At 37.1% G+C, this 21,078-nt stretch overlaps 1 protein-coding gene across 3 annotated transcripts in view; it reads right to left on the bottom strand.

Annotated features, from left to right (window-relative positions):
- Positions 1-21,078, bottom strand: part of FBXL2 (F-box and leucine rich repeat protein 2) — a 52,047-nt gene that overhangs the window by 19,276 nt on the left and 11,693 nt on the right. For all 3 annotated transcript variants that reach the window (XM_027891580.1, XM_027891570.1, XM_027891587.1), the window contains exons 2-4: positions 17,117-17,178; positions 4,106-4,160; positions 2,567-2,641 (exon numbers count right to left, since the gene is read on the bottom strand). In XM_027891580.1, coding sequence (XP_027747381.1) covers positions 2,567-2,641; positions 4,106-4,160; positions 17,117-17,178 — 192 coding nt within the window. The remainder of the gene's footprint in view (positions 1-2,566; positions 2,642-4,105; positions 4,161-17,116; positions 17,179-21,078) is intronic.

Here is a 21,078-nt window from a genome sequence, read left to right as displayed (position 1 = left end):
ACTCACAATGAGGTGCTACTCAATTCAGTCTTTAGTTCTCTCTTCCTTTTTTTCACTGGATCACACACGGCTCAACTTTTTGTCGCAGCTGACCCCACCCAGCAAAACTACTGAAATGACCTTCAAGTTTTGTCAGATGTGTAGGGAACCCAAAGAACTGCCCCAGAGGTGGAACGGGAGGCATGCCTGTTCCTCAGAGATCACAGTCACAAGCACAGCATGTGAGTTTAAACTGTTCACAAAGACTCTCTTGGGCCAGTGTGTCTCTACAGCCCCGGTTAAGTTCCTGTTTCACAGCTCCTGCTATACAGGGCTCTCTAATACTTGAGTCCTGGCTATCACTGTGTGAAAATACTTTCTTATCAGAGCTTACTTCTTAGTCCATAAGTAACGTTGCTTATCTTATCTCTCAGAAGAACTTATACCAAAACAAACAAACTGAAAATTATGTATTTTCTTAAAGCTTTCTGATTAATCAGAATTATTTCTTGGCCGAGGCCAAATACCTTTACTGTAAGGATAAATTCTTCAACCAACAACACATAATGCAAGTTCAATTTCCATTGCAGAAGAAATCCAAACTCTAATGAATTATTCAAAGAAAACAGTAACAAATAATGAGATAAGTTTTCCCAAACCTTTTCATTTCTTTAAGCATGTAAAAACCCCCAACAACCAGCATACTAAAGAAGACAACTTCCATGCATTTAAATGCATTTAACTGAATAATTCTGTCACTCAAAAAACTAGTTCTTCAGTTCACCTCAGCTTACAATTGGTTCCACATACCAAGAAATCCTAAGGCACATTTAACTTCAAGATCTTCATACATCTTTGATAGAAAAGAAACATTTTTTAAATAGGTTTTGCCACCCCCTTCTCTCTTTATTCTCTACCACGAGGTCTTAAAGATGGAGCATTTCACAAACCCTAATTTTTCATTATTCGATATTTTCAGATTAAGCACTAATTGAAAAATCACCAAACAGTACAATGTCCAACTGAGCAAAAAGTTGTCAAATACAATCAGCAGCTTTAACCTGTCCTAAATTTATAGACAAAAAATATGTTATTAAAACAGCTGAAGAAAAAACAGAGTTCTTAGATATCAAATATGAAATCTTGTTTAAGAACTACTTTGTGTAATAACTGCTGGTTAAACACACTCGTAGGAGTAAATTTAAGGGGTTTATATTACAAATGTACTTAAATATAATATACTGAAGTAACTGAATTGCTCGAAACCAAAATAGCTTCTTATAGCAAAAGAGGACCATAACTTAATTTCATTCCTTCTCCTTTGAATCCCATGCTGCAAATACAGGACTTCAAAGGGCAATGCCACTAGATAAAACATAAGATAAACATATCAAAACTTAAAAATACAAAACTGTTTTCCTAAATACCAGAAAAATAATTCAAACATACAAAAGGCTTATCAACAGAGGGACTGCAGACCTGTTGGGTTTTACTTTATTTCTTAGCAAATAAGAAGCACAAGCTTTTTTAAAAGCAACTGAAAAGATGATATTAAAGCTCCAAGTCTCCTCTGACACATTTAGATTGAGGCAGATGCCAAAATCTTTCTCCTACCTCCGTAAGATCCTCTTGTTTAACAAGAGTAGAGAAGAGGAGTTGACAATAAACTTTTAAAAGAGCATTGAAAAAAAATTTACCCTCTATATTACTGTAAAGCTTTAGGAACAGTTTGTACCACGGTTAGCAAATGAAACACATCTGGGATTTTATTCACAAAACTAAGCTAAAACATAAAATTCAGAAGCAAATCTATTATTACAGTCTAAATTTAATTTGTATCATCAAACAGCAATAAACCAGTTCAGATTTAATTACAGAATTGTTGTTCCCCATGGATTTTTGTCTTCATTTTCAGATGTCATATTTATTTTGTTATGCACATCTATGATAGCATTAATATAGACATGTTTTTCATATGGAAGACAAGTCTGCCCTAATCCTTTCATTATATACCGGAAAGGACTTTTAATCCCCATGTATCTGCATTTCATGCAAGGTTCAAACCTTACAAAACAAGTGGTCATAAAATGGTAATCAAATACACACCGAATCAATTCTAGGCAATTCAGTGGTTAAAAAAAGTTGTTCAGCATTTTAGTGCTTCAATCTCCAAATCCCACAGCCAAGTGCCCAGAGAGCTTTCAGCACTAGATGGCCCCCTCACAGAGACTTGGGACCAGCAACAACATATCTTGGATTGTAGAAGTGATTGCAAGGCTCTCACTCCATTCAGAGGCACCATTTACACCTTTCCCTTCTGGAAATGAGCACGTTTGAACTTCTAGAGCTCTGTATGTGTATCATATGTGAACATTATCTGATACATAGCTTGCAACCAAAATTAAAACTCATCAGAAGAAAAGAAAAAGGCAAATACAGAGTTCTTCTCCATTTGCTCCTTCACAGTATTATTACCTTGAACTTAGTCTTTAAAATGTGTGAATGCAAGCACAGTCCGTGGGATACTCAAAATGGGCTGTGCTCTCAAACACCTCCATAAGAATGAAGAATACCCAAAGGCACTAACCTCTATATCCGTCTGAAAGTTAAACAGGTCTATTCTTTGCCAATTGCTTCCATCCAGAGCTAAAACATTCCATGCCTAGAGGAAACAAATACAGTTTATTTATTACCTCCACTGCCTGCTCCCTTCACTTCTCTCTCAGCTATTCAGATATTACAAACGAGACAATTTCAGGCAGCCTTTTTAAAAAAAAAAATTATAGATACTAGTAGTCAAACAGTATCAACTAGTTAAAAACAGAATTTGTGGAAATTAATCTCAAATCCTCTAAATGGATTACACCTCAAAGGCTAACTTGTGGCTATAAAACATGCAGAAAAGCAAGATATTAAATGTCAAGTACACACGCAAAAAGATTTAACACTCCATTTTTAAAAAAGCTTTTGTACATTCATCTAATAAGTTACTTTTGCTAGATCTGCATGGAAAAAAGCTGCAGATGAGATTCCTTTCAATAAAACCACAGTTCCTCAACCTCACTAGTTACTATTCTGAGACAACAGAGACCTTTCAGAAAACTGCTGACTTTCCACTATTAGGACCAGGCCTTTCCTTTACACGTGCTAATTTGTCCTTTACTGTCGCAGCAGTAGCTGTTCAAAGTAAAACAAAATAAAAAAGCCAGAGAAACTCAAAACATATGCAGAAAATTAGAAAAAAAAAAGAATACCACATCCAACCGACAGGTAGTTCTGAAAGAAAAATACAATTTATTCAATCCCTTTGGTTTTCTTCTGCAGTTTTGCAGGCTTTAGCTGAAACCTGATGTTACCTGACTCACAAAATTTACCGAAGTTAGAGGCCAGGGTGACACAGGTGTAGAAATTAAGCAGTTACACGCTTAATTATACTTTAAAACGAACAAGTAAACAAAAAAACCACGTAAAACCAAAACCAAACCCAGCTGTCATTAAGAGAAGGAACTAAAGCACGAAATAAAGTTCATTCACATTGTATAATAATACAGTTCATTGTACACAGTGGATGTAGAAACAGAATATTATTCATTTTATTTCAAGAAAAAGAATGAAGACATGCTAAACAGAAAAGCTTACTTAGCATGCTTCCTCTAATATCTTGTGTGTGCCTTTTTCCCCTACTAGTAGTCCATCTACTTAACACCTCTTGTATTTGGCAAGAAAATGATGGATGTACTTCTCAGACACATGGTGCACATTAACCAAACTACATGGAATTTTAAGTAGAAAATGCGCCTGAAAAATAGTGTTATACAGCCACAGGTTTTATAAAAAGCAAATGCCATCATGCCAAACTGGATTTAATCCTCTCTCCAGATACAGAGCATATACAACTGGATATCTTTTCCATAGCCTTTAAGTCCTGTGCATAGCAATTAAGTCCACATCTGAATGCAAAACTGGGACTACTGTTACTTCCTTTCATAAACAGACTGAGAAAAAAAATTATTTTTTTTTTCCAGGAAGCAGATTGCAATAAATCCCATTATTTGCACGTAATTAAAAGAACAGCATCCCAAGGAACAACAACAACAACAAAAAAAAACTCAACAGAAATACCTGCCTTGGAAACTTGTGCACAGCGACACAAAGTAACTATGTCCAAGAAAGAAAATATCCTAGGAAGAAAGGAAAACAACAACAATTAAAATGTTTAATTACAAATTCAGAGTAATATATGAATTCACAGCTATGTAGTTCTATGGAAAGACCCAAGTTACACAAGAAGCAAGTTAAATGCAACAAGTGTTTTACCAAATTATCTTGGTTATTGAGACTTAAAGAATAACATCGTAGCTATCATCTAAAGACAGGCAACGCACCAACATATTAGAACCCAGCAGGTGCTTTTTCTGAAAATCTATTTTCTTTTCCCTCTCAGTACTACCCAAACATGTATGAATGATAATAAAATATTTTTTCTTCTTTTTAGTTCAGAGAAACTAGCTTATATGCCTTTAATTGTGCTACCATTAAAGAAATAACTTACACCAATACAGATGAAGATTTCAGAGGCTGGTGAAGAGTAATAATTAGAAAACAACACATAAATAAATCCAAGTTCTAGAATCTAAGTACTAATACAAAGAACAATGACCCAAAGTTCTAAAGGGGTTTCACAGTGACTACCATGTCTAACACCATCATTATGTTTTTTGGGTTCTTTTTAATTTACTCTACAAGAAACAAGTACAGTTGAAAATTTAGCTTTACTATTCTGATCATGGAACCAATTCCTCAGGCCTGTCAACTCTTAATAGTTTTCAGAAAGAAATTTTTCACTGTCAAAATGGATTTTGCTAAAGCCATTTCCAAACAACGACATGGGTTCACAGGATGTTCTCAGCAAAAAAGAAATCATTAACCTAAGCATAAAATATAGATCCTATTCCAAAGCAATTTTCTATTACAGAGAATGAAAGCTTTGAAATACATGAAAGACATGACTGTAATTAATTTATAAACTGCTACCTGCTTGCCAGTGAACTTTTTCAGTCATCAAAACAATGAACAATAATAAGAACAATTTCATATTATAGTGAGAATTAACACTGAGGAGTAAACAATTGGTAAGAGATGCTGAATTTAATAATGTAAAATTCTGGTTACTGCTTTTCAAGTGAAAATCTGAAGCTAGAGCTCAAAATGGATGCCTACATCTTAAGCACAGTGATTTTTAGCTGCGGTGAGAGAAAAAAATGTAATGAAAATACTTCTTAAACATAACAACCTTCTGGATATTTATTACAATCACTTCAGATAATAGTTTTCCAATATTCTATTGATGCATGAAAATTCTTTCTCTTTTTTACCACACAGTAAAACACTTTCTCAAAAACCTAATAGCCAAGCAAACAGGACAGATGTTCCTAGAAGTTATGAAACAACTTGTAAAACCCTCTCGATAACATTTATTTTTGTAGCATCTATTTTGTCATTTGAACATCCTTTCTGAGGCACTTTAAGAAACTCAGCAGCATTTAATGCACAAAATACACACTTAATGTGCTCAGAAAGACTGCTGGGCAGATAAGCACTGAAAAGTGTTCTCTCTCTTTTAAGAGCAGCATCAATATCAATGATCCAACAGGAACCCTCTTCTGAAATCACCTTTCTCCCTTTCACCAGGAGGGAAATGTGGGAAGACGTAGAGAGCAGCAAAAGTTTCTTGGCTTGTAGAAGCTCCCTCACAGAACCACTGTACGAGTGGAATCTGAGGATTAACTCAGATTTACAGAAGCACAAAAGACAGACTTCTGTGTTATTGGTAACAAAGAAAGAACTCACGACACCACAACTCTTGCCTAAATGAAGAACGTGACATGCTTTAGAAGTGATGTATCTCGGAAATAAGAAACAACAGAGGAAACTGCAAAATGTTGAAGAAAGGGTATTTTATACACCCCCGCTACTCTGAGTTGTCTGGCAGTCTGTCTTCATGCTTCATTGTTTATTGCTGTTAAGAGATTAACATGGACGCATGATTTCTGTTTAAAAAAAAAAAGGGTAAATTAAAATGAAATGCAGACCAGATGTATTTATTTTTGTTTCATTCTGTATGAAGCGACTTTTCAAAAAGTCGAAAACTGAAAGTGGATTTTCTATGTTAAGAGAAAAAGTATTTTAATAAGTGTAAATATTTGTGATGCTTCTAGGTTTGGTGGGGGTTTTTTTTTGTTCCAAAGAAGAAACTTTCCTGCACGGCAGCCCAAGCTGTCCCCATCAAAACAGACAACAACATTAGGATGCATCATAAGCAAGCAAAAGCACAATCACTGCCCTTCAATTAAGTGCTATGACAGGCAAGAGATTCCAGTATAAGAATACTTTTACAATTCCAAAGAGTCATCTGGCTAACGTGCTTGAAAACAATTTTTCCACACTTCTCTGTTTCTTTACCCTCTATAATACAGCCTTACATGTGCACCACTAACACACACTAGCTTGTCTCCTTGTAGTCCCACAGAATTACTAGCAAATACTTACCAGTCAGGAAAACTAGCTAACAAGACACAAGACTCCAAGGTTTAAAATCATTTAAAGTCTTCAAAAGACTTCGAAGTCTTTAAGAGACTTCAAACGTGACCAACAAACTGAGATGGAAGCACTGACATTGTCACTCATCGGTTGGTGTCAGACACTGACACTGTCTGGCACTTAAGGTGAAAGAACATCAGCAGGCACTTGTAATTTTAAAAAGTGAAAAAAACTACTGAGGGCAGCTGCTGGTTGTATAGCACTTCTGTCTTTATGACCAAAGCTACATAGAGTGAAGCTAATGCAGCCAGCAGCATCATTAAATTCCACTTCAGTCTTTGGCATGGATTAATACAAGGAAAGTGGAAATTAAGTTCATAGATCCACAGTAACGTTTAGGATCATCTATTCTGGTTTCTAGTATCCCAGGCTATTCAGTTAGTTACCCTGTATCGAACCCAAGAAGGAAAATTTATTTATCAACAGCTGGGGCTCTTGAAGACTTTTTATCCCTCAGCACACACCGCTCTGGACACGTGCCTCATGAGTTTGGACTTGGAGATCTTTTAACTTTAACAGTACCTGCAGAATGAGCCTCATGCCAAAGGCACAAAGGGTTGTACGAGCTCACAGTTCCTCAACGCCCTTATGGTAAACTTGTATCTGGCTAAAGCCTCACTTACAGAAAAGGATCAATTCTTTATTTGAAAGCCCTCAAGACGTGGAAAATCATCACCTCCTCTGGTAGTTTGTTCCACTGGTTAATCACTCTGTCAAAATGTTTCCCTTATTTCCAAGGTGAACATCTGACTTCCAGCTCTATGCTGTTTTCTACTTTTCTTCACCAAATTAAAGAGTAATTTAGCAGTTAATATTTTCCGCTCATCGAGTTTAAAAGCCACTTATCATGTCTTCTTTAATTCTTATTTTAACAATCTTTTTACTTTAGTTCTTTAAATCTCCTTTTCTCTGCACATTATTTTTTCAGCATGTTTTCAAAGCCATTTCAGGCCACTGTAACAGCCTTTTTGACACAGCATCAAACAAGAATCCTTCAGTATCCTGCCCATTTCACCATCACACTCTGTTCTGGAAGCACACAGTCCAGACTACAGCTCTTTTTGTAGCATTCTTTAGTCCTGTGTATCTATCCATGCAAAATTATTCTGTAAAATTAACATAGTTTGAACACACTTCAATTTATCAGGTTATTGCCATGTTGTTGCCATGTCTTCATAGGGGTAAACTATTACACTTGTTTTTGTGTCATCTACAACTTTATCCCCTTAAAATGCACTCATATACTGCACATATACTGTTAACTTTCAAAATGAAAACATCAAATGTTAAAAGTCAAACGCCTAAGCAGAAATGCATAATTATAATTTTGGTTGGCAAAGCCAGCCCCTTGTTTAATCTCAAAGAATGATATTGTCCAATGACTTATTTTCCAGAAAACCACAACAACTGTCATATTCTTCTCTCTCAATTTCCCATCAAATAAATCTACGGTGAATTTTTCCACAGCACATGGAATAGGAGGCTGAGATTTCTGGTCATCTCTCTCTTGCCTACGTACAAGTGCTGCAGTCAGGATTCATATTGTTCTAGTGTTCTGGAATTTTCTTGATACCCAAGATTCACGAAAACTCAGCATAAGAGGGTCCCAGACCTTTCTGAGGCATTTTCACTGCAAATTTTCACTGATGGTCCCAACCAAGCAGAAGTGATGATCTAAGTGATAATTTCTATCATCTTCCCGTCTATTTCCATATGTGCTTCATTATTCCCCTCTATTATAAACAGACCATCCAATGTCTTTCCAAACACAGAGATGGCTGAGTCCTAACATTTTGTTTCCCTCTCCAAAGAGCCACAGAAAGAAACAGCTGTTTCTCAAAACCCCAACACTGCACAGTGTACCTCCTACGGAGGGAGAAATCAAACTGTACAAGAGTCAAACTGCTTCTCTTTTGCCTTTTAAGGCCCTTCCAAATTTGATCACATGAGAAATAAGCTTTTGAACTAATGGCTTGGCAGTTACTAATTTTAAGTATTTTGATACAATATTATATGGATTGATAAAAAGTGGATAACAGAATGCATACAATAAGTACCAGACAAAAATAGTTGACTTCCTAGAATTTTTGGCCCAAACCCCAAAATTTGGCATGACAGAAACACCTGGTAATTTGTAAAAATCTTCACCAATAACTTAAATTATGGTTTTGTTTAATAAATGACTTATGAATGGAATTCCCTTTCAGAACTTCTATTTTCCATGCTGTTTAAATTTATAGTGGTTTTGCATACAAAGAATGGTAACAAATTTTATCAAAATGGAAACCAAAGTAACCAGGATGAGAAATGCCTCACTGAAGATACCACATCAACCAGACAATCTGCTTAGAAGATCCTTTCAACTTTACCACACTATCCAGTTGTTACAAAACATGCATACGACAAATCTGTTATGTCCTCCCCAATTTAGACAAAAAAATTTCTTACTGATTCGTACAATTCCTTGCACAGCAAATCTGCTCTCATTAAAGTCCTTCACATTCAATATGGAAGAAAAAACCCTACATATATGGAAAACTATCACAGAAAGACAAAGTACAGCTTTCACAGATTTGATTTTCCTCTTTTAGCAGATTTTTCTCAGAATTTTCTGCAAGAAGGCAAGAGACAGGGGAAAAGGGCATCAGCCACTCGCAGTTCACGTTCGAACTGATCTTGTTTGAACATTCACAGTGGCAAAGTCTCATAACCACCACAGGAGTCTTGTCATATTCAGTAAACAGCAGACATATTTACAATTCTTTACCTTCTGGAAGGTTTCTCGTCACCCTTTGTCCCCCATTTTACTAAACACCCTACTGAGGTATGAGACACTTCACTGATAAGTGTAGTCCAGCAGTATGTACAAACACTAGAATAAAAATATATGGGCCAGAAAACACATAGATAAGCTAAATAATTCATATCCATAATCCATAAAAGCAGAATCTTTAATGAATAATAAATTATACAAATAAATTTATATCTATGTGATTAAATTAACAATGCTAATGTTGGCGAACTTCCAAACTTCAACAACTCTGCAGCTAAGTCCTCTAACACCTTATTCAACAAAACTGCAAAACACTTGCCCTGGAAACATAAACAGTGAGGTATATTTAAATCTTAAGGAATCTGACTGTTTTCTATCTTTAAACAAACAACAACTATCTTTTAGCTGATTTCTGTCAGGCCTGTTTTCAGCAGTGTGTCACAAAAGGCTGACGAACACCAGTTCCTACATGAAGCACCCATCCACTCACTCACCTAATGCTTGACCTTCCGGGTCAATTATTAAAACAAATCCCTTTTCACTAGAGAGGAGCTATTTTGTAAAGTAAAACACTTAAACTGGAAACTCTGCTTAGATGCTCCAAAACTCTCCAATAACCTAACCCTGCAGTTTCCACTTGTAAAGTACTTGGGTCTTTCTCGGCTGATGTACATCACAAGTCATTGAATAACAAACATGGCACAAAAAAGCATTTATTTCTTTACAAGCCAAACCTCCTTTTCTGTTGCCAAGATGCTTATTGCTACACAACCCTTGCATAAGTATTGGCAATTGCAAAATAACAGGCTGACTACAGGATGCCTGATGTCTATTTTCAGTTGAAACAGAAATCAGCTTTTTCTACAAATAATCAGCTTTGCTGGCTTCATGTTATAGAGGGCAGCATCTAACTTTTTATGGCGCACACACTACTTGCAAGACAAGTGGATTATATTACTCATTATTTAAATGTTACTTATTTGTAAAGTGTGACCATGTGTAACACAACAACAACATTTTCAGTACCTAATACTCTTGAGTATCTGAGACAAAACACCCAATGATAAACTTGAGAAAAGCCAGTTCTGTTTAATTTTCCAACCTCAGCTAGTCTATAATTTTTTAATATAAATGTCATTTTTATGAAGTGATTTTATGCAGTACAAATTTGCAACTAGAGCACATCTTCCCAAATAAAGGCAGTTAGCCTAATGATTAATTCAGAGTGGTTTAACTTGCAGCCCAGAGTCCCAATCCAACCTGCTGGCCATTCCAACCATCCTATGGTCTACTTTTATCCACAGGTGAAGGGATTATAATTTGGGCACCAAACAGCCAAATTAGCTATACCCATGCTGCACTAGGTAAAGATGTAGACAAATTAGGTGATGCACTCACGACATGCAGCCTAGGGATGCTCCATAAAGCATGACCACCACTGCATACTTTGGTCAGTCACTGGAGTAGGATTCAGTAGACCTGATCCAACCTGCTACTGGCCTGGAGCACGACCTTGAACAAAAGACTTCTATTCCTGATGCTTGAGTCTGCAACAATATTTTTTTAAAAATAATTGTTTTTAATAGAAAGTTGAAATATCTTTTGATTGCCTTTTTGTTTTGATGGTACTTTTCACACAGAAATGAGGAAGAACAATGTTTCCCCCTCTACCTCCCATAGCTCCGTATAAAAAGCAGACTTCTTCATATCACCAATCCTTCCAAACATTTAGTTTTGTTAATTAACAAATTAAGAAACTGAGTTTAAATAAAACTCCAGCTTCAAGGTAAACAAAGCTCTAAACGGAACTAAGTCTTCATTAAATAACAGATTCCAAAGAGAGGCTTAATAGCAAAGAAAAGAAAATAAAACAAAACCAAATAAATGGTAAAGTGTGATTCCAAGAGTTGTGTAAGTCATTGCTATATCCCCTTTAGCTGTTACTCCTGCTTCAAATGCTTATTTACTTCTGTTTGTTCCAGTGTGACTAATCCTTCGTCACAAGCATGTTCTTACTGAGAGATAATACCTGTACTTGAACCAAGTAATGCTGAAGCACTCCATTTATAAGGAAGTCCCAACTGTTCAAGCAAAAACATTAAAGAAAGTAATTCACAAAATTCACAAATCTTACTCAGCACCTTGACACAAAAAACCCACCCTCTTTCACTTCCAAATCTCCACTTCTTCATTAACACAGTATACAAGAGCACTGGTGCGCAATTTTCTGCTCCTGGTTTTTTAAGCCTCTCACTCACATTTTAACCGGAATTCCATCTGACATATCTCTGCCCAAAACATTCAGTTTTAAACTTCTCTTGCAGTTGTTTGTGAATAAAACCAAATCACTTAAACACATTAAACAGAGGATGGCAGCTACCTACTCCAATTTCAAAAGGCCAAAGTGAATTGTACACATAATCATTTGCAAATGTTTAGCATCTCATCCAGAGAAGCCAGAAAATGCGTACAAAGTGCCGACTGGTGAGGCAAAGAACTGAAAAATATAAACTTGCATCTGGAACTGATCTTGGTAAGAATTTCATAAGCAGACAAACAATACATGTAGCAGTGTAAAAAATAGGTCAACATGAGACCTTTCTCACATTCTGAAGGGGGTATGCTGACCACCAAGCTATTGATTGAGTCTTAAGTTTCCTCAAACAGAGCCCAAGTTCTGTCCTGAATACGAAGTAAATCGCTGGAAAGTTTTAAAACCCACTCCATCATCAGAAGAAATGGAATTTTTCCTAACCAGAGCTGATTAATCAGAAAACGGCGACCTGTTTCATTCTCAGTGTATACTGGAAGTTAGATACACTACCTTGAAGGCTGAAAATACAGTAAGACCTAAAATAATTATAATTCTGTAGTTTCCATGGTTAAAGCTCAAAATATTTCACTAATTTTCAAAGGCTTTATCATAGGCCTGTGCCTGTTTTTCATTTGGATTCCTTGCTCAGTCGATTTTCTGATCACTGTTTTGGAGGTGAGGACCACTGGAAAGGAATATACGACTCCATAGAAGTGAATCGGGCTTTGATACTACGCTGTCACCAGCCCCACTGCTTCTGCTTGCTTCCTGCCAACGTTAGTCTCCATATTTCCAGTTAACAAACCTCTAAAGGAGTTTTCTATGTTGAACAGTGTGAATTAGCACTGCTCTGCACTGATTCTTTGGACAGATGTATTTCAGGCATGCTAAATCAAAAGACTCACTTGATAAAAATTACTTGTATGAGGAGGCACTACTAGAATTCGCTTTAAAAAAACCCATAGATTTGCTTAAATACACAGAAAAGAAGTTTTACTTTCATAAGCAACTCACCCCCACAATCACTTCGGTTCCTAATCTGTATGACTGCAGCTTATACACTTGTATCAATTTAGCCAGTTTTAATTCTATCTAGTTATATTGTAATTGCTTGGTCCACTACTATAGAAGACTTGGAAGACATGTAAAACAGTCTAAAAGCAAAATAAAAGATTGTATGTGTATTATAAAACTGGAAAGTTTCCCCGAGACTGTCAAACACTGAACAGCAGCCTCAGCTACTCAGGGTGAAATACTGCCCCGTTTAATTATACAAATCCTTGAAGTGTGGAAAATTAATCATGTCCCAGATGACAGATTTTTTTTTTCATGCCCCCTTCAAAACACATCTATTGTTTGCCTGCTTACAAAATTCTTACCAGCTAAGAACTACTCCAGACAAAAGTTTCTATTTTTCAGTTCTTCGAGTCACTAGTCAGTAGTTTGTATACTGAGACACAGCATACAGCACAGAACATTAGCAGTTAAAATAGAAATGAACAAATGTTCTCTCTCCTTCTACATGCCAAAAGTACTGGCTGCATCTCCGTTTTCAAATGTGTATGAGCCATTTTAAGGGTGTAGCATCTTGCTAGAAAAGTTATCATTAAAATTCTATTAGCCTGACTTGATTTCTGATTCTTCTGATGATAGATATGGGTTTATGAATTTCAGTCACCAATGCAAATTCACAACGAATGTCCTTGTATATTCAACTGATGTTTTTTCCATAAACACACAGGCTAAGAAAAAAAAATAAAACTACAGTCATCTGAAAACTTTGTCTAAATGACATGATTTATAGTACCACCTCACAATTCTTACTTAAACATCCTACAATTTGGCATTTAGTCAACCTTTCTCTTCTTGTAATATGTAAGAGCAGAGGGGAAAGAGCACTCCTTGCCAACTGGCAAACTAATAGCACTGGGACAGCTAACACAGGTGACCATTTTTCCTTTAATTCAAACAATACTACAAAACAAAATTTTTAGAAGCAGCCTATTTCTTCCACGGGGAAAAAAAAATTAATATTACAAATGAAAATAAATGTCCAAAACCCAGAAAAAATTACAAATTTAACACCTCCCTCTCTCCACTCCAGCTATTCTACTTCCATAAACGCATAACTGGCCCCTCCAAAGAAGGGTCTTCTTCAAAACCACCACTGTCCATATAGTCAGATATGCCCTTCCTCCTCTGCCCAGTTATCTGGGTCTACTTGAGGAGGAACAAATAATCTCTGGTTTCTTATGCTTTCAATGAGTTTCTTGCCTGAGAGGCTGAGGGTCTCAGCCATTTACCTACAAGCGTAGTAAATGAAATGTGTAAGGCACGACACTGCCTTGAAAACCTTCCAATCTAATTCTGATTGTTAGATTAACAATAATAACAATAATGAGTAAGAACTGCAGTATAAGACCAAGTCTTAATTTGATCAATTTAGAGTATACCACCATAACAATAAATGAATACATTTTAGAGTAGTAGTACTTTGTAAGTGTACCATTAGGAAAAAGCTTCTCATTTTTAGAGAAAAAAATGGGATTGTTTGTTATATTCAGATTACATAAGTTTAAATACTTGATGCAAATGAGAACAAGACCAATTCTTGCAACAGAAGAAATTGTGTTTACATTTAACTTCCACATATTTATAACAAGTTATTAACCACTCTTTTCCCACATGTACAGTATTGTGGTTTTTTTTTTTTAAAAAGGGCTGTAGTGCTTTCTAACAGTGTTCATACATATCTGATATAAGCAAACAGCAAACTAAGTGCGTTTGATGACACTTTCAACAGTATTTAGTATTCAGTTCCAGCACTGTGAGCAAAATGTGTCCACTGCAACGGGCTTACTCTTTTAATTAAAGGGTAGACTGCTTAGTAAATAAAGGAAAAATAATTAGAATATTAATTACAGTCAATGCAGCAATATTTAATCGCTCCTGTCATAACCATAGGGCAAGACTATTTTAAAACATGTTGCAGCACGAGCATAAACTGTTTTAGGTGCTGAAAGACTATTCAAACTCAGTCTTACAAAAGCCTTTATGTGCAGGCATATAAAACAAATTCCCCACTGATAAAGCCTTAGACAGCCAGATTTGTGCCTCAAAATTTCCCTAGGTATCTACACTCTGCAGGGATAAGAGCTCCCATCTTAACACTCTCTAACATGATCTTCCACTGGCCTTGAGAGCTCATCTCTGCAGCAGTACAATCTCAAAAACAGGTTTACAGAGCACCTCTCCCACTCATCCCCTTCCTGCTCATTCTAAAACCTTGATGGTCAGCACAAAACTGTGGGTATAATGAAACATGCACTTTATTTCTCTCTGGCAGGGCAGACTGAGTCCCAGCATTCAGTGTGAGATCATCATGTTCTTTACTGAGAAAGCTGACTGTCCCACTTCAATTTCTCAGATCATCAACTCCTCTGGCTACAGCTGCAACACTACTTTAGTAAATCACTGTGCAATTGCAAAAAGCACATACGAGCACAAGAAATAGACGGTTGGCTGAATCAGTTCTGTGCATGCTTGGCCTGGAAAATTTTATTTTGTTGCTCCAGCCCCAGGAAGGCTTTAAACCATGCAGAACGCTGCTTTAGACACTGCCACGACAGTTAGTGTAGTAGCAGGGACTAGCTGCACTACTACAGCAGTCGAATCCATGGTAAGCCTATATATCCTTCAAGTTGCTTTGTAAGAAGGTAACTTGAACATGAAAACTTACAGCAAAGCCACTGGTCCTGCCCAATTACTTGTACACGCTGGGTTCTTTTTCTGCTGACTTCTTTAAAATCACAGAATGGATAAGGTTAGAAGGGACCACAGTGGGTCACCAGGCCCAATCTCCCTGGTCAAGCAGGCTCATCCTAGAGCACATTGCACAGGATTGCATTCAGAGGGTTCCTGAATACCTCCAGGGAGGGAGACTCCAAAACTTCCCTGGGCAATTTGTTCCAGTGCTCAATCACCCAGACAGCAAAGAAGTTCTTCCTCATATTCACGTGGAACTTCCTGTGCTTCAGTTTCCACCCACTGACTACTGTCCTATTCCTTGGCACCACCAAAAGGAGCCTGGCTCCATCCTCTTGACACCCTCCCTTCAGATACCCACGAACATTGATGATGTCCCCTGTCAGTTGTCTCTTCTCGAGGCTGCACAGTCTCTCCTCATAAGAGAGATACTCCAGTCCCTTAATCATCTTTGTTGCCCTTCACTGGACCTGCTCCAGGAGCTCCTTGTCTCTCTTGCCCTGAACAAAGCCCAGTACAAGACAGCACTCCTGATGTGGCCTCACCAGGGCTGGGCAGCGGGGCGGTATCACCTCCCTCGACCTGCTGGCAATGCTCTTCCTAGTGCACCTCAGGATACCATTGGCTTTCTTGGCCCCCATGGCACACTGCTGGCTCGTGGACAGCTTGTTGTCCACCAGGATCCCCAGGTCCTTCTCCACAGAGTTGCTTTCCAGCAGGTCAGCCCCCAGCACATGCTGGTGCAAGGGATTGTTCCTCCCCAGGTACAGGAGTTTTTTTTAAAGAAGAAATCATCAGCTCAGTTTTAATAACACCATCACTAAAAACTGTAATTGCACCATTATAAGCGAACATTTAATTTATTTTTTTATTTCACCTTAAAAAGTGTTACACAGTGGGCTGTAACAAAACCTATATGTAGGTACAGAAGATGGTGGTAAGCTGGTTCAGTTCTAGCTCTGGAGTGGTCACATGCAGTCAACCAACAGCTCCACATCTGGCAGTTTATACTTTGCTTGAAATCAGCTTTCAACAATCTGAGGGCATGAAGACATCCATTAGTGTGTCTCAGGATGGGCTAGACTTTTTCATCTTAGCGTTGCAGCTAACTTCGCAAAGATGATCTACTCACACACCAGGAAGCTGATGAAATTTCTGAATAACTGAATGACTACAGTAAGAAAGATCCTCCTGGTGGTTTTGCTTTACATAAGACAGAGTAGCAGTAATGGTAATAGACAGTGCTTTTCACTGTGGTGACTTTTTTGGAAGCTTTGAAGTGGAATTTCTATTTTATTTTGCTGTAATAAAGTTCACAGCACAGAGTGTGAGCTACATTAGTGAAAGAATCATAAGCTCTTCAGACAGATTAAAAAACATTGTGCAGTATGGAAGAGGCCACTACTCGGTACAGCAAAGTTTTCTGGACATTATATTTCAGTTCTTTCTCTGATATGCAAGGAAAAGATCACTATTAAAGGACATGTTGCATGGTATAGTATAGTTTGAACACATTAAAACAAATCAAGGCAACAAGTTCAAGAATTCCAAGAACTAAATCAGGTATGTTGCTATGTATTTCAAGAGGATTTAAGAAAGAATGAATACCACTTGAGAGCCTGCAAGCCACATAAGCAATGTACAATACTCAGATTTTTACTCCTTAATACATTACACAGAATTACCTTAACAGAAGTTCTTTGGGTAGTTTTTTGTTAATAAGGGCTTCATCATTATTTGAGAAAACCTAGAAACAGACAGAAAAAACACCATTTTAAAGACCAACAAGAAAAACATGTTTTAAAGAGGTTTTTCATCTTTTATTTAGGTGCTTAATGCTTTTAAATTACTGTTAAGGTCAAGTTTTCAACATATTAGTTGTTAATACTATAAAATTATTTCAATATTCAAAACAAGGCCACACCTCCCACATACAGCTGCTCTTCCCTAGTGGTAAGATTCAACTGCACAAAAATTGTGGAGCAACTTAATAACAATGAAGCAAGCAATCAGAAGCACACTTACACCCCACAAGGAAGTATTTTAGGCAGTAGGGAAACCTGGAGCAATAGCAAGACACATACACACACGCTAGTTGCACCTTCCTAAAACTGTCCCATTACAGAAAACAAACTGGACACTTTCCAGTCATTCAAGTCACTCCCTACAGTGCAAATACTTTGGCCCAAGTATGTGAGTACGGATAAAATATAATAATCCATAGATTTAAATAATATAGTGCCACAGATAGGACAGCAGCAGCTATATAAGCAAAAGAAGCACGTCAAGACATGCTACAAGAGAAACTGAAAACGCCTCTCTCCCAGAACTTCATTTTACTAACATATATCCTAAGAAAATGGAGAGACTAAAAGAAAACGCCGAGGGGGAAAAGCAGGCAATAGCTAAGATTGTACAGGAAAATGTTACTACAAAAGGAGAAAAGGATCAGTCAGTAGTAAAATAGAAAGACTAAAAAAAGGAGACGCTGACCAGCTTTACAACTTACTGTAAATATTTAGGTTTGAGAAATTTTAACAGAGGAACACAGCAATAAACAAAACAACAGTGAATTGGTATTTAAGGAAGCATGGCAAAGACTGGAAGATGTCAAAGCCCCAAGCAACCACTTCCCATGTAAAGAAAAGACCTTTATGGAGTCCATTTGCTGTACAAAATACCAGAAATAAAAACTAGAGAGAAGGACCCAAATAGATGGGTTTTCTGAGAGCTAATAGGTAAATATGAAAACCAAACAAAACAGAAACATGAAAAAGAACTGGAAGGAATCTTTTCCCTTCACTAAGAATATGCTGTTCCTGCATCAGGGTATCATCCTTTGTTCATCCTACCATCCACACACTTGACATATTTGGCAACTATTTGCTTTGTTCCTTGGTTAAAAAAAAAGAAAAGAAAAACAAAAACCAAGAAAAAAGGAAGCACAACAAGAGCTGGTTCTGAAAAAGGGTCCATCAAAGCAAAGAATGAAAAAGAAGACAAATACAAGCTTGGCTCTGTCTTCATAAAAGAAGGGAGATAGCAGAAAATACACATCTGGGAATTTTGAAAATGTCTCCCTCAAAAATACTATTACATTTGAAAACTTCAACTTCCTTCTGGCTGCTGTCAAGAACTCTTTTTCTCTTCCAGTACATCCTAGGCTGATTCCAGGTCAAACTGCATACTACTGTTTCAATTTTGACACAAATTTCTTCACCCACTACCTCGGTGCACAATTATCCACATATCTAAGAACAATTAAAGTGTCAACTTTCAATAGGACTGACAAGTTTAATCGAGCTTCCTTTTCCGGGAACTGGAGCAGCACAATTATTCACAGACTAAGGATTACAGACACCCGAAGCGTAAAACAACCATGCATATCTATGTCAACAGAACAATTCCAGCTCCTTCAGAAGGGAGGCGTTGGCTTTAAGCAGTTCCACATGGCTGACCACAGGTTCAGCTTTGCCCTGGTTGTGCTTTATATCCAACATCCGTTGCTGTTGATATTTTCAGCCTTTAAGCTGAAATACACCACGTACATCAGCACTGTTTTTAGAACTGGTTGACTGCTTCTGAGTTTGGCAACTCATGAACTCATGGTTTATGAACTAACTGCATGCATGCCATTTTAATATTAAATGCTACTCACAGTTTGCAGCTTCTAGCCTGAAAGCAATAGCATAAATTGGGACTTTTTTTTTTTTTAAAGAACAGTCAAAACATAGGCCTAACTGCATGTACTCCTTCAGAAAAAGGGGACACATAGGCCATTCTCACAGAACTTAAGATCACTAAAGAGCAAAGTGAGGAAATGATCTTGTGCATTACAGGTTAAAAAAATAAGTTGCAAAAAAAGTTACCTCAGGGAGAACACATAAGATTTGCAGTAAAACAGACAAGTGAACTCAGATCTCATTAATTCTGGTTCAGAATCTGAACACTCAGTATCACAGACTACGAAAAATCCTCTTAATTATTTTGCAATTGCAGATAATTCTTCAAAAGTTACATCATCCAGCATAGACTTCCCACATATATGCGTAAGTACATATTTTTAAATAAAGCTACTTTGTGGACTGCTGCTAGTTTACACGTGTGCCCTCCCTTTGCCTGTATAAAAGCTGTTATTATCCAGTTTTTCTTTGCACCATAGATTCTCATATATATCTAACATGGACACATACATAAATATACTCACTGTGTGAGGGTAACACAACATTAAGTTGGTAAGGCAAGAGGCAAGTTACTATTTAACACAAAGAGCTATAATGTGTGCTCAAGCCTTTAGAGTATTTCCAACTACTCATCAGCTCCTGCATTAAAAAGCCAAATGGCTACAAATCATAGTACAGATTTTTGGGAATAGTAAGTATTTTTCTACTGGGGTCAAGCTGAAACACACAACCAAAGCAAAACATACAGCCAAACTGGCAACTCTTATGGGAAAAAGGCTTATTCTTTATGTAAGATGATAAATCTAAAGTTCAAGTTGGACAGACAAACTATTTTAATTATATGACAGCATATTCGACCAATACGGTTCATTTAGGAATCCCAGTTAAAACTGGAAAAAAAATGTAGCTTTCACTACATACTACAAGCATGTGATGTGGCCAGCCCCACAAACTACAGCACCTACTACACAAGCCACAGATGAGGCCACAAACAGATTCAAAGCTGTTTTCCCTCAGACAAGTAACTTTTATGTGTTCTTGTACATGTTAGCTACAATCCTCATACCATAAAGGATTATTTTTATGGAATAAGTACATTTAGAAAAAGGGAAGTGTCTCTTTATAGCACTCTTTTACTCTGTGGAAGTTTATTAGCCTCTAGAGCCATATTCCATTTGCATCTCAGAGGAAGGGAGGGGTTTCTTTAAAGGCTCTTCAATATGTTTTCCTCCAAACAGAGAACAGACAAGGGACAATTGGGGTAGTCATCTGCTAGATGAACATTGGTAACATGATTTTGAATGCATGCAAGAAGAGAGAAAAGACAAGAGATTGCAAACGGGATAATATATTTATTCTTTGAACAGTTCCTGATAATTTAAAACTTCTGGTAATGAAATAAATACCCTAGTACATTCATGTATCACTTCTCTAAGTAAACAGTGCTGTCAATTTCTACTTCATTTTTATTACATAACCTCTAGTTTTCTATTAAAAAAATCCACCAAAAACAATCACTCAAGGAAGTGTTCAATCACTGTAAAAAATATTCTAGTATTCTTGTCAAATATGATTTATTTTTCTTCAGTTACAGACAGTACTGACAATGACATGCCCTCAAAATACCTGTACACAATAATTCAAAACAGCAATTAAGAATACCCTGAATGTAGTAGAATCATGGAATCATAGAATTAACTGGGTTGGAAGAGATCTCCGAGATGATCAACTCCAACCCTTGATCCAACCCCACTGTGATTACCAGATCATGGCACTCAGTGCCACATCCAGCCTTGTCTTAAAAACCTCCAGGGATGGTGAATCCACCACCTCTCTGGGCAGGCCATTCCAATGCCTGATCACTCTCTCTGTAAAGAACTTCTTTCTAATATCCAACCCAAACCTCTCCTGGCACAGCTTAAGCCTGTGCCCTCTTGTCCTACTGCTGATTGCCTGGGAGAAGA

The sequence above is a fragment of the Empidonax traillii genome, unplaced genomic scaffold, assembly GCF_003031625.1.
Source record: "Empidonax traillii isolate 1590-97213 ecotype Southwest subspecies unplaced genomic scaffold, ASM303162v1 scaffold14:size4059594, whole genome shotgun sequence".
Lineage (NCBI taxonomy): Eukaryota > Metazoa > Chordata > Aves > Passeriformes > Tyrannidae > Empidonax > Empidonax traillii.
The sequence above is the reverse complement of the archived record's forward strand: the minus strand, read 5'-3'. Positions and strand labels throughout refer to the sequence as shown.